We start from the raw sequence: 15124 nt of genomic DNA, 5'->3' as shown, positions 1-15124 counted from the left end.
AATATAAAAGGATTTTTAGTAGTCTAAAATGGTTGGATAAGGTGTTAATTGAGAAAAATTAGATCAATTGAAGGGTTAAAATTATCAAAATTGTTAATTTTGGGGGTAAAAGTGTAATTTTGAAAATTGAAAGGTATAAATTGTGAAGTAAATTAGCATTGAATTATATGCTAATAAATGGAAAAATTTATATTATAGATCGGGAATTCGAAGATAAACGCGGAAAAGAGAAAGTATCGAACTAGTTTCTACATTTTTACAACTTCTACGAATTGGCCCAGGTAATTTCATACGGCTGAACTTTTATGATTAATTGTTAATGTGGGAATGATATAATGTATCAATCTATATATTGTTGTTGACTTATGATTATGGTAAAAATGAGAATAAAATGAGATTGTTAGTTCAAATTAAGGGATACGCAGGATTGAGTACATACGTTTGGTAACCAGTGATGAATTGACGGATAAGTCCATGGTGGATCGATGGAGAAGTGTGAAACGTAGGTATGGTATTTCAGTGAAGAAAACCATACTAAGTTGTGAAAAGCATGTATGATGTTTCAGTGAAGAAAACCATACTGAGTTGTGAAAAGTAGGTATGGTGTTTCAGTGAAGAAAACCATACTGAGTTATAGCAATGTGAAATATTCAAGCAAATCATGGCACCGGGCAAACGATGTACTCAAATTCGTAAGACGATCCTTAATTTGACAGGTATTTTTAAGTGCAATTGAAGCTAAATGTCGGAATTGAAGTTGACATCTGATATTGAGCTCGATTGGATAGATTCATTGTTTGAGATTGTGGCTGGCAGGAAATGTTGAATTTTTATTTGTTTATTAATGTTGTTAGTGAAATTTTGGTAAGATTTTATTATGAGCCTATGAACTTACTAAGCTTTTTGCAAGTTTACTTGTGTGTGTTTATTATTTCTTGTAGATTGATATATATATATGTTCGGAGGATCGAATCTACATCAACGATCACACTATCTAGATTTACTCCGGTAGATTTTGTTAAACAACTTTTTGATTTATATGGCATGTATAGGGAATTGAAGTAAAAAGTAATAGAATGAATGACTAAATAGGCAAGGTAAATCTGAATGTGATGGTTGTATTAGACATTGAAATATACATGTTTTTAGCTTGAAATGGTTGATTGGTTGAACTTTATTAGTATTTAAATGAAATAGTTGAAATACTGAAATTGGTTGTGAATTGAAATTTGCAGGGAAGGTTAGATAATTATAAAGGGGTTATATTGAATTTTTTTTTAAAAATAAAATAAAATTGCAATGGAACAGTTTTTGGGCAGCAGCATTGATGTAACTTTGAAAAATCACCAAAAATAGTGTAAATTGAATTAGAAGCTAAGTAAGATATGAAATTAAATCTGAATGAGTCTACTTTCACATTAAAGAAATAGAGTAAGCAAAAGAGTTATATATTTTTAGATATTTGAATTTTAGTGAGACAGGGTAAGAATGGTTTTTGAAGTCCCCTGTTCTGACTTTAGAAATTCATTAAAAATTGTACAGAAGGAATTATGAGTTATAATTTATATGTATAGATTCCTTAATGAGTCTATTTTAAGTAGAAATAAGTGGAGAACCATATGAAGTCTGTAAAATGAGATAATTGAATTTTAGTGATGAGAGGTCAGGATAGTCAATCAGTGAAACAGGGGAGAATTTAACTAATAAACTGTACTAATTGGCTGAACTAAAAATTCTGAAAAATTTATGGTAAAAAGATATATGAGTCTAGTTTCAGGTATAATTTACAGATCTAAATTTGAAGTTTCGTAGCTTGAGTTATAATTAATTTAGTGACTACTGTACAGGTGGACAGTCTTATTATGAACAATGAAATAACTTTTAAAAGTAAATTTTTATGCCCCGAACTTTTAAGTTAAGTCAAGTAACGCCTCATGCTCGACTCCGGAAACGGTCTCAAGTAAGGGGTGTTACATATTCGATTTTAATTCTGATTGTTTTTCTTATTTGATAAATTAAATATAAATTATTCTACTTTTATTTTATGTGTTTATTTATATTTAATTTATTTTGTTTGCTAACGTGTTTTTTCTAACAAATTAAATATAAATTATTCTACTTTTATTTGTGTTTTGTCTTCCTATTTATGGGTTGGGGAGGAGGGGTTATGGGTAGTTCTAGGCATTATATCAAAAGAAAATAGATATGATCAGAACCTGTAATGCTCTATCATTGAGCTAATAACCTGTCGTGCAGGCCTCCCGCTCGGGGCCCGTTATGCCAAAAGCAAGAGAAACCTCATCCCTCTCTTTCCTTTTTACGCCCCATGCCGCCACATAGGAAGGACTCGAGGGCGTAAAAGGGGATCCTGTCAACTTGTTCCGACCTAGGATAATAAGCTTATGGGCTTGATCTTACTTCACCGTCGAGAAACGAAATAAGGCTTCCATCTCCAAATTTAATTTAGACATAGCTCGCTTTTATACAATTAAATTAAGTGATTACCAAAAACCGCTATATTTAATAACTAGCAAAAGTGAGTTTCAATATATAATTAAAAATGATTTTTCAATTCTCGAAGTCGTTGGGTGTGCTTTTAACAGAGGATGTATACATAATGATCTAACCACGACTTTATGTTGTTGTAACAAAATTTTCACAATAATCTTTCAACATTTTCTAACAAATTTCAGCATTGATAAATCAAAATTATTGGTTAAATTTTGCTATCACTCCTTGTATTTTGTAAAAACTGTGGATCTAGTCTTTATACTTTAATTTGATCATTTTTAATCCTTACGCTTTTCAAATTTAAAATTCCAGTCCTCGCCAAACAATAATAGTTAGATTCATCCAAATTTTAATGAGGCAAAGATATTATCATATGCGTAATGTCATATGGATTAACGACAATCTTTTGCGTCAAGACTGAAATTTCAAAATTTGAAGAGTATCGGGGCTTAGAAATCTTAGAATGATCTAATTGGAGAATATATACTAAATTTACAACCGTATGCATAGTACAAAACTAGTAATTGAATGAATTTAGCTGCTACCATTTGGATCAAGACTAAAATTTCAAAACTCGAAAAATAAAAAGGACTAAAATTGACCAACTCGAAAAATACAAGGACTAAGATTAATCAAATTAAAGTATAAGGACTGAATCTACAATATTTATAAAGTACATGGACTAATTGCATAATTGAGCCCAAAATTTTCTTATAGTATCCTATGCATCAAAGTCATATTTCTAAAATGTGATTGATTATTGTATTTTCAAGATATAAGGCATCAATGGTACTCAAAGATCACAACATGTTAAAGCTTCAATGCATGCAATGCATGTTGTTGCAACATGCTTAAGCGTACAAACTCTCGTATCAGTTAGATTTAATCATTTTTCTCTAGTTATTTTAGGTTCACGTCATTCGTGATTGTTAGTCGAGTTTTTCAAATTGGCCATTTCAAATTCTTTCATTTAGATTGGATACTTGAGTTTGTGTCATTTTTAGCTAGGATTATTTTAGGCTTAAATCATTTTGATATGGAGTATTTACACATTGTGTCGTTACGAATTTGAAAGAGAAAAGGCTAAAATGAAAAATCAGCCAAACATTAGGGGTAATTTAGCGTTATGCCATTATAATACTCAAATTTTGATAAATAAAATATAACTTCTCAAAAAGTTAATTCATCAAAATTATAATTGTTCTTTTAATTTAAAATTTGTAATAACATTTGGATGACACGACAATATCACATGTTTTCGAACATGTATTTGGCATTACCATGTCATCTAATAATTAGTTTGATTAAATTATGAAAATAGTCCCTATATTTATCAAAATATATTATTTTTGTCTCTATTTTTATTTGCTCAAAATTGGTTTTATTTTTAGAAGTATTTTTTTAGTCTTTTGTCAAATAATTTCCATCAAAATTCAATAACTATAACTAATCTCAAAATTTTACCTATTAAATTTTAACGAGTGATCAGAATTTTTATCATAAAATAGTATAATATTCCTATTTTAAATAATTTACGTATAGATTACGATAAAAATATTAAAATAGAAAAAGATTGTATATTTATTTCTATTGATTTTAAAATTTAAACTTTTATATCATATGTTTAAATTAGAATTATTAAATTAGATAAATAAATAATATGAGTCGCATAAATTTAATTGCTAAATTTACCAAATCCAAACTCAAACATTTTTTATTTAATATCCATACAAGAAATTATAGACCCTCAAATCAATGTCCACAAACGAATTGTGGTGACTCAGTCTGCTCCATTGCAGGATCTCTTCTTTTGTTCTTCAATCAATCAACAAGGGAAAGCAATTCATCACTGTGATGCCATGCAAGCTCTTGATTACTGATAACTAGAAGGAACCTTTGATGGCGATGACGAGGCAAGACAATTTTCACCGAGGAAACTATTGTCATGGGACTGGGATAGGCAATATTAGTAAATAAATGATTATTAATATGATAAGAAGAGAGGGAATGGTAAAATTACCATGAAGATTTTGTAGTGGTAGTTGGATTTTATTTTATTTTTTTTGTTTAAAAAATGAGTAAATTAATTATTTTTAGTGGTGAATTCAGGGGATTGGCAGGAGCTCCGCCCGATCCTCTTAAAATAGAAAAATTTCTATTTAGCTCCAACTTATAAAATTTTAAATTAGTAATGATAAAATTGCACTTTGCTCTCCCAAGATGATAAAAAAAATTGATTTAATCCTTTAAAAATGATAAAATATAGGTTATTAAAATAGTAAATTTATATTTTTACCAGCATAAAAATATATAGTTTAATTCCGCTAAAAAAAAAATTCTAGCTCCACCTCTAATCATTGTACATTAAATCAAAGAGCAAACTAGTCCATCTGTTAAAAATTCCATCCTTTTCTATAATTAAAAATAGGTCTCTATACGTAAAAATAAGGCACATGTGACACATCATGTGTAACTATTTTGTTATTCTATTAGCCACACTAATTTTTAATAGTACAAATGGATGAAATATTTACAAAATGGACCAATTTATTCTTTGATCTATTGTATAAAGACTAATTTACCTAATTTTTTAGTAAATGAGATAAAATGCAATCTGGTTCTTAGTAAAATGACTATCAGGGTATTGAAGTAAAACAAACCTGAATGGTAATTGGGATTTGTTGGCAATCAATGGAAGTGGTGGATACAATGTTTTGAGTATCAACAGCTTCGCCCTGGCTTGAATAGTAGAATAATGCTGCAGGTGTAAGATAATTTGGTAACATTGTTGGAGTGGCAGCTGCTGGTAGTGGTAGCTGTGAATGAAAAAATGGCATTTGAAGAAGAGGGAGGCCAAGATTTCTGGTTCCAGTTCCAGGCATTAGTGGCAGCCCTGCTGGTTCTGAAAATGGAGATGCTGCTGGCATTGTAGGAAGACGAGATGAAAAACACATGCCAACCATCCCTGCTCTCATGTGCATTAGTGCTTGTGACATGTATGGAACTTGATAAAATGCTCCTCTTGCCATTGACATCATCTGAGAACAGATCAACACAATGCAGTAAGAAATAAATATTGGCAAAAAAATTGAAGTAGAAAGGGAAAGAGGAGAGAGATTACTTCAACTTGAACTTTTAGTGATTTAATACAGTTAATTGCATCATCCAGAATCGAAGCTTTGTCCCACTGAAATTTGGCATACACAAAAAACAGAGGTGATGATGATGATTTTAAAAAATAAATCAAAGGAAAATGTTAGATTGGTTAGAAATTTCTTTTATGTACTGTAAAACAAGTAGGGTGGGGGGATTGTTCTGACAGTTAACTTCATTTCCTCGACATTAAAAAAAAAAAACCATGATGCAAGTGGCAGCACTAAATTACAAAGCCATCACATTGGCTTTATCAATTCCATGACAAAATCTAGTTTTTCTGCCACACATGTGAATGACTACTGTCATGAGTTCTGAACTTCCATGTGAAATATCCACAACATAGGAAACACAAATTTTGCTATAAAACGGCTAAAAACATATTGCATCCCTGACTGCCATGGATTCTATTATGACTATAGAGCATGCATATCTAAATTCCGAATTAAGCAATTTCAAATTCGGTTCATGTAATCATCTTTAAAAATAAATTTTAAGACTTTTAAGACTTTACACCAAAAAAATTTCTGAATTAGAAAGAAGGTGCAGGAATACAGCAACAAAGAAAGAAGGGATTTCAAGAACTCCATGTCAATTACAAGTCAGGGTTAAACTCATGTCATTAACAAATATTATATTTGATTAATATAGTGTCAGAGATTGATAGATTATAGGGAAAAATAAAGAAGAAAAAAATAAGACCTTGTTACAGTTGGGCATCAATTCTTGCAAAGCTTGAATCTTTCCTCTAATACGCTCCCTGCGCCGCTGTTCAGAGATAAGAAGAAGAAATGACGGACATGACAACGGAAAATCCCATTTCAAGACAAGTAAATTAAGATTATACTACTATTTGTGTGAACTGAACTCACCCTCTCTGAAATTGTATGCAATTTACCACGACGTTTTTGTTTAGGCTGCTGCTGCTGATTTTGGTTCCCCTCAAGTCCTTGAGACACCCCTGCAATCTCCTAAAACCAAATTTAAACAATTGAGTCTCTACATTTATACATATAACAGTTAAAGTAGCTTTAAATGAACGTACTTGTTGGAGACATTTTGAGTTTTCTAATTCAAAGAGTTTTCTTTTCCTCTGGTTGGACTGTCCTGAATCAGGTTCAAGTGAAATCTCCTCGGGGAATTCAATGCCTTGCGGGTTCTGGTTTATTGGGTGAGTCTGGAAACTCGAAGACATTACAAAAGCATTTTGAAAGTAATCATCTTGTCCTACCAACGCAGCAATGGTTAAAGAATGAGGAAGCACCTCATCCCCATGATTCTGAGACGACTCTCCCACGTCTTTGTGGCCTGAAATATTGGAAATGAATTCAGAGACAGACGTTTGAGGGTCCATTGTGAAAGCAACATAGAAATGTGGAGGGAACTTATGTTATGCCTTATATACACATAGTCCTACAATCAACTCAACTCAAGACTTGGACATAATTTGTGTGTGTGTTGGGGGGGGGGGGTTCAGTCTGACCTTTCTTTGATGTATTAAAATTTAGCACCAATAGAAGAGTTGGGATGGTCCTTTTTTGTGAAATTTTGGATGGTATTTTGGAAATCAGAATGTTCAGATACAGTTGATGCAGGTTTTGGCAGGCTGCTATATGGCAGCGGCATTACCGAAGGGCAGTATGCAGTCAGTGTGACTCAGAAGGAGAGTAGCATAGCGTGCTTTGTCCTTTGAGACAAAGGACCAGATCCAGGGTAATTTCAATTTTAAATGGCAATTGAGTGAAAGGAAAGAAAATTGTCCCCCTCTGCTCCATATAAAAAAATATTAAATATACTTATAATTATTCAATTATATTCGAAATTGTTTCATGTTGCTTTCACTTTGTTTTATTAACGTGAATGAAAAATAATATTTTATATATAATTTTGTATTTTAACTTGATTTGAACAACAAAGTTATTTGTATAGTCAACATAATTAGTTTAATTTTAAATTTGAATAGTTAATTTAATTAATATTTTTCGAATGGTATTTAAGAAAATGAATATTTTCTTTCCAGAAGTAATATCTTTTTTGTAAACTTCACAGCATATCATATGATTACCCTTATCTTAATCTTCAAGTTTTTAAGTATTTTCATGAGTTTAGTTCTTGTCATTCAACTCATAGCATAAATACAAACCCGAATTGAAAAAAAAAAATACAAAGCAAAGTAAATATTAACCACAATCATCTAATTTTTTACTAGATTTATCATGAGTCGGGTTAATGCAAAATTTTAGGGTTGTTTTTAAGGCCCGGCCTAAAAATGGGTGTAAAATTTTGCCTAACCTTGATCCAGATAAAAAATATTAATCCCAAGCTCGACCCCACTCACCCGTATTAATTTTTTCTAATATTTATATTTTATATAAAAATAAATTTAAAAATTATAATACATCAAATACACTCAATATTTTAATAAATGTTTTCCAACAAATTAAAAATTAATTAAAAAAAATCTTTATACTTGAATAAGATAGTTGCAACTTACCAAGCAAATATCTCTAAAATAGTAACACAATTAACAATAAAAAAAAGCTATACAATATTCAAATAATAACAATAAAATGACAAAAAAAAACAAAACCAAACAGCAGCAGGGAAAAAAATAAACAAATTTAGATCAGGTTGGGCCAAGACAAAAAAATCTTACCCGAAGCTTACTTAATTTATAAAACGAGACTTTTTTTTTCCAAATTTATTTTTCGAGCCTATACTTCTTCTCAAATCTTTCCACTTTTCAAACGAAACGGGTAGCTCAATCTATGATAAGATCTACTCCTTACCTAAATTTTACCATTTCAATTATAGTTACATTTTGGATTTTATAAATTTATTACATTTTTTTTTACCATAGTCTAGTTTTACTGTTGTTGCATAATTTTTAAAAAAATTAATTTGATAAAACCGTGACTTTTAACAGAACTAAAATTTATAAATTTCAACTTTCACAACTTATAATTCTTTCCAACTTGTAAACAATAAACCATAATTATCATTTTAGATTGTGATTAAGTATACATGTGTACAATTTTATACATATAAATTATATGTCTAAATGTTAGCTAGATGTATGAAAATATTTTGAATAATAGTTTTAATCATGAAAAATGACCCTGAGCAAAATAATGAACTCATAACCCTTGAAATTCAATATATAAAAATAAGATCAGAATCCAACCCGACCCATTTTTTAATTTTATATTACACTATATTTCTTTTGCATTTATATATTATGTAATTTATCTAGTAAATCTTGGAAAATATTTATAATTCGTACCTTAAAAAAAAAAAAAGGAAAATGTCGATTCATCCAAACTTGAAGGTCCTTCCTACTTCCTTTGTTTCAACTCTGAATGCATCTCCACCAAAAGTGATGAGTCAGATTACCTGTGTCGGGCATGGCAATAATATAAGCATACTCCATGCTGCCACCATTACCAACAAATGGATACATTAGGTTGCCTCTCGGCTAAATGAACTTGTGTTTCTTTACTATATCTTTTTGTAGCGATGTTTATTGGCCCAGATATCATGATGTTCAATCGTCATGTTGACTAAGAAACTGGATTATACATGGGTAAACTTGCTCCACAGCCTGTATTTGAACAATTTTAGAAACAGAAGACGAATGGCGATCAAAGGGCGTTTCAGTGTACATTTTTCTGTTAGCAATGCTTACCAGTCGTCCTCCCACAAGATCGTAATGAGCATAATGTGGACCCTGATGCTCTCCGAATATTTTATAGGTGACCAAGTTCTGCGGAAGAAGCTTCACGGTTTCTGATCCAAAGGATAACAAGTAAAAATGTAAATATGTAGGAAAACCATATAATATGAGAGAATTATGTGCATTATTTACCTTCTACAGCTTCAGGTGGGCAAATTAGATCTTGATCTCCTGCAATAGCCAGGACAGGTACATTGCTTTTATGTAGATGATCCTTGAAGAAAAATTTACCACTCCTATCACATAATCCCCGTTCTCGAAAAGCTGACGTGAGCTGCAGAAGAAGTTTAGCTGGTATAGTACCTGAGAATCATATAAGGAAAAAAGCTTGATAAACCCAGAGTAGAGCAGTAGGGATCACATCATAGACAACTCCCACCAAACCAGAAAACCGGTAACAGATATCAAGCTATAAAATCAGAAAACCGGTTTTGTGTATAAGGATCCACTTATTGACTTTGTGTGTAATTCATAATAGGATACCCGGATGTCATTTACATGGAAACAGGGAAGCTTTAGATTCAAATAAGAAAAGCTGTGGCATTTCGCATCATGTGAAGAAAATATACCCATACTTACAGAAGTTGTTTAAGACAAGCTTTTTAAGCAACTCTGGATGCATCATGTCCTCTGCTGATATTAGATTATTAAGCCGAGCCAAGATGTAAGGAGGCCGAGAAGATAGAGGATATGCAGCTGCCAACATCGCCCCTAATGGAACAACAGGTACATTAAGAGCCTGTGCAGGATCTGCCTGCATAACAAGTGCCATGATATTAGTTTCTCAAACCAATTTGTATCAAGCTTTTAAGTAGGTAGTTACAAAATCACATCATCTTAAATGGCAACTAACACTGGCTCACCAACTTACAAGAGGTAAGAGTAATTTGAGTGTCGAATTTGAAGATGTGTAATCAAGTGATGACGCCAATGTAACAACAGCCTTGAGTTCAGGTTCCCTTCCTTCAAAACCTTCCAAGAAGATATATAACACACAAAACCAATGGTTATTTTTATCAAAACGGGAAAAAGAAAGTACAATATAAAGAGAAGCACATTAAAAACTAATACTAGAAAATGCTTTTGATTCAAATAGAATCAAATTTTAAATAAATGCCCCCTAAGTTAAATTTAACAATAGCAACATTCTATGATACTAAAAATATATTTGACCCATTGGCTCCCTTAGGGCGGGGAGCGCTACTCTTCAAATAGTAATAGGCTTATTATTTCATACACTGCCACTGGAGTTTAAAAACTCCACAAGCAAGGTTAATGGGGTAACACATGCCCCTTATAGTATACTTAAAAATAAATAAAATAAATAAATGGACAGGTGTCACCCCACTAACCTTGCTTGTGGAGTTTTTACACTCCACTGGGTAATGTTATGGATAGGTATCCATAATAAATATGCTTGATCCTAACAGCAACACCAGTTTGGGCAGGATATATATATATAAATATCTTAGGACCAAAAGGTTGGGGGGGGGGGGTGAAGGCTCATCAGGCTTGAAAGAAGAAGATAAAGAGTACTGTCTGACTAGAGATCCAACATAGATAGGGCTCATTCATTCAAACAATAAGGAGAAGAAAAACATCGGACATAACAGTAAAGGGCTCAGCTAAATGAAACCACAGTGCGATCTCATTAAGAATAATCTTCTTTTTATAGCATTGGCTGCTCAATATGCACTCTGTGATAGTTCAATAGCTCTTTTTTCAATTGTTATTAAATAGGTGATGACACATAAAGCAATGGCATAACAAGAACTTAAGTCAGTAGGGTTATTATAATAATATTTATCTTTTTATATATAATGATTTTTGCTTAGTGTACAACATTGACAAAATTAAACATTGGATAAACTATCCCAAAATATAACAACTTCAAGTGAACAAATAATTTTTTTACAATTTATTACATCATGTACAACAAACCAACCAATTAAAGATTGGATTAAAATCATATATAATATTCATTGTAGAGTTAATTAAGGTGAAAATTATAGCCGGAAAATGAGATGACAACAAAGTGAAAAAGAGAGTTTAAAAAAGAAGCAAGTAACAAAACAAAAGTGTAACAAGGCTCAACATGTGATTAATAGAAGACGACAAGAAACACATGCAAATTATTTTTTCCAAACTTGTGAATCAACATAAAATTAAAGACTAAAAATTTTTCACTTAACAAGTTGAACAAATTTTACTAGTGTCAATATACTAGTTATATAGGAAAATGCCAAATTTTTACACTAATTATATATTGGGAGGGATCCACTTACACTAGTATAAAACTAAGGTAATTTACTCTAAACTTGACATGCATGATCTATATATGAATAGAACATGGAATATGTCGTTTGAATTGTTGAAATATTAATGGTGCAAAAAGTCATGAAAGTGTTACACTGGTCTAAATAGATCCCTCGTCTATATATATATATATATTTGTATATGTATATATAACATTCAACTTTAAAAGTTAAGTCTACTTGACCTAAAGTGGCTACTCTACGGGCATAAAGCTTGTGTACACCTTAAATAAATATAATTTGTTTCCTCCACTAATTATTGCAAATCTAAGACGAGGTCACCCACAATATGAGCTCATTTTAAGCTTAGAATAAGACGAGGTCACCCACAATATGAGCTCATTTTAAAGCTTAGAATAAGACGAGGTCACCCACAATATGAGCTCATTTTAAAGCTTAGAATAAGACGAGGTCACCCACAATATGAGCTCATTTTAAGGTTTTCAAAGTGTAGTTCCACTAATTGAGGGATGAATCTTACTTTGTCTCCTATGCATTAGTATTGAAGAGTGAAAATCATCAGCATGTGACAAATTGCAAATGATGGTATCTTACCACACCGTGCCAGCTTAGCATAAAGCAATATGCCTCCCATTGAGTGACCAACTGCAAGCAATTTTCCATCCTTTGGCTTTGTCTGTGCCCTTATGTACTCCATCTATATGAATGAAAATGCGAATCGTCAATTCAGCCTAAAGACAGTAGACATTGATAGCATACAAAATGCAAAATAACAAATGGAATTCATAACATTCTAAATAAGAAAGTAAACTAAAAATAATTCAGCATTTGCATAGCCTTCCAGCATAGCAAAATGTCACCTCACCGCAGCAGGAACATCCTCCTCCAGATAGTGATCAAAATCCCAATCATACTTCACAATCAAGTCAAGTTGTTTCTGAAAATCTTCTATTGTTGACGAAAGCCGCTCTTGCATATCAATGAACTGAGGTGAAACAGATCGTTGACCTTCTTCAATAATATTTACAAGTCTTTGACTCAGATCTCTAATTTGGCTAGTTACACCAGAGTTTTGTTGTTTTTCCAATAAGTTGGAAAGGTTTGCCCTTACCTCCTCAAAGCGATCAGATAACTGAGAACCTTCCAAAAGGCTTGATATTTGATCAAACAATTTAGCAGAGATAAGCATTGATTGGCCATCACTGAGAAAGCCAGAAAGTCTCTCAGACAAACGCATCAAGATTTCTGTCAACTTCGACACCAATTTTGACTCATCCCATGCTGTTGCAATCCCTATCGAATCTTGTCCGAAATGAGAGATCTCAGAATCAGATAAAGTATCAGAAACATTATTTGGCTGCTGCACAGGAGACACTCCATTTGTAACACCCTTAGCAACAGCTTCCATCTGCTCAGATACTGCATTAGCACTTTCCTTAATTTCTTTGAAATTTGATCCCTGCACACTTAGCCCAGCACCGCGAACTTCAAGAATCCATGTGTCAAATCCTTGGCCAGACATGTATCTTGCAAATGAAGACTGCATATCCATATCACATTTATCAGGAAAAGGATCATATTTATAAGAAAAAAGAGAAGGAAATAATATTCAGCATCTTAAAGTTATACGTAAAAGTTGAAAGACATCATTATTTGCTTCAACTCGACCGTAGGTATTCATGTAAGTGTGCAGAAAAGGTACATGAATGGCACATTTAACTGTGAGATAGTCATGACTAACCAAGGCAACATACATCAAACATTTTCTAATAGAAGTTGACAGGTGGTGACTTTTGATGCCATAAAGGGTCCATATGGATTGAACTATCATTTATGAGCATTTCATTGAGCATGGTTCACAATATTTGCCTGAGGGCTATCAGCCTTGGTTTTAAGAAATTTTGAAACAAACCCGGAGGCTATCACCAGGATAAACAAAAGCTCTGATATACTAAGTGGTTATAATACTGGCTGCTGATAATCTACAACATAGTGCAAAACCATCTTCTTAGGCTCATCAAAGTCTGGTTTCTGAGAAGCATCCAGCCGATTATTAAAAAAAAAAATTAAAAGAAACCCAAAATGAACAAGTTCTGGTTGTTGTAATCATGTGCTAAAGGCCAAATCAAATGTTCAGTAGTCCCTGCTACTCCATAATGCAGCATAAAAACCTATAAGCGAATAATTCAGCATTTTAAGCCAAAAAGAGCATACCGAAACAATTTACATCTCTTTGAAAAAAGAAAGAAGCAAATTCTTGGGAATTCTTGCGTATATATATACCTACCGTTCTAGAGTTCAATTTTATGCTTAACAGTTACAGGACGGTAAGGCTTAAACAAATTGGACCGAACTTCTGAATTCTCGTTTTAATATACAATGTCAACACCAACTCCAATCGAAGTTAGTTTAACCCAACTTTTTCTCTCCATACTATTGGGGAAACCAAAAAACCCATATTCAACTATCTCAAAACAAAAAACACAAAATTTACCTCGGGAGAAAGATCGTACCCTATGGCATTAGTCCCCACCCCAGATAATAGTAAAAGGGGGTGATTTCTCGGGGTCGCCTGTTACAACGTAGTGATGGTTATAATCGTTTCATCTCATCCATCTATAAGAAAAAGGGAGAAAAAAAATTGGCGATAGCGATAGCGATAGCCGAATTTGAAAAATCAAAGAAAACGAAAAACCTGAGGAGGAGGGTGATAACGCCAGAGGGCAAGGCGCCAATAAGAATTGGGAAGGGAGACATAGTGGAGCTCGTCGGCGGTACAAATGGAAGGCTTGTCGGGAAGGCTGGCGGCGGTAGAGAAAGGTCTTGAAAGCAGACCCAATGAGGCAGCGGGGCGGAGACAGCGAGGTGGGAGGGTGAGAGTTGACCTGCGAAACGGACTGAGAGAGCCGATGCTGGAGAAAGCTACGTGAAGGGCGGTGCGGATATCGGATTGCATTTGGACTGGGAAATGGAGCGTACACATTCTACTCGATTCTATTCTATTCTATTCAATATACTCTTCTGTTCTGTCTCACGCTACGCTTTTGGTTTTATTCTTACACAAAAGCAGGAAGAGAAAAACTTGAAAGAGAAATGGCGGTGGCTAGATTAGTAAATCAATTTTTTTTTTTTGTAAATTAGTTTGGTAATTGAAAAATTATCAATTTTGTGTGTGGATGTTCAATTTTATCTTTCATCTTCTTTAACAGTTAACTTTTCTTCTTCGTTCAAAACCCAAAAGTTTACTACTTGTAGATATAATGAAAAATATAAAATACAATAAAAATTCTCATATTCTTATCTATTATTTTTATTTATAATAGTTTGGCATCTTTATATTTTTTTCTATGTATTTTATTTATTTCATTTTTATTTTTTAAAGAGAAAATATTTGGTACATTATTTTATATTAGACTAGAGTTTTTAAACTTCACAATCAATGTTAAGGGAT

The 15124-nt window shown here is 32.5% G+C and overlaps 2 protein-coding genes across 5 annotated transcripts; both read right to left on the bottom strand.

Moving 5' to 3' along the window:
* Positions 1-4133: 4133 nt before the first annotated feature.
* LOC107903024 (transcription factor PHYTOCHROME INTERACTING FACTOR-LIKE 13) lies at positions 4134-7243 on the bottom strand. Its single transcript, XM_016829095.2, has 6 exons — positions 6710-7243; positions 6537-6635; positions 6367-6432; positions 5633-5698; positions 5172-5549; positions 4134-4462 (listed from the first exon to the last, which is right to left on the bottom strand). Exons 1-6 carry the CDS (start codon positions 7016-7018, stop codon positions 4385-4387), a joined length of 996 nt encoding a protein of 331 aa, XP_016684584.1. The 5' UTR covers positions 7019-7243; the 3' UTR covers positions 4134-4384.
* A 1550-nt stretch (positions 7244-8793) lies between these two features.
* LOC107899000 (uncharacterized) lies at positions 8794-14870 on the bottom strand. Of its 4 annotated transcripts, none has more exons than XM_041090795.1 (10): positions 14369-14854; positions 14168-14245; positions 12539-13213; positions 12268-12370; positions 10269-10369; positions 9977-10151; positions 9530-9700; positions 9350-9450; positions 9164-9265; positions 8794-9057 (listed from the first exon to the last, which is right to left on the bottom strand). In XM_041090795.1, the coding sequence occupies exons 1-9, from the start codon at positions 14654-14656 to the stop codon at positions 9209-9211; spliced, it is 1749 nt and encodes a 582-aa protein (XP_040946729.1). In that variant the 5' UTR covers positions 14657-14854; the 3' UTR covers positions 8794-9057; positions 9164-9208. The 4 variants fall into 4 exon arrangements, 3 of the variants coding, with proteins under 3 accessions (XP_040946729.1, XP_016680076.2, XP_016680075.2); XM_016824587.2 differs by having other exon boundaries at positions 8794-9265; positions 12539-12658; positions 12785-13213; XM_016824586.2 differs by having other exon boundaries at positions 8794-9265.
* Positions 14871-15124: the final 254 nt, after the last annotated feature.

Source organism: Gossypium hirsutum, chromosome D04 (genome assembly GCF_007990345.1).
Source record: "Gossypium hirsutum isolate 1008001.06 chromosome D04, Gossypium_hirsutum_v2.1, whole genome shotgun sequence".
Taxonomy (NCBI): domain Eukaryota; kingdom Viridiplantae; phylum Streptophyta; class Magnoliopsida; order Malvales; family Malvaceae; genus Gossypium; species Gossypium hirsutum.
This window is presented reverse-complemented; position numbering and strand designations above follow the sequence as displayed.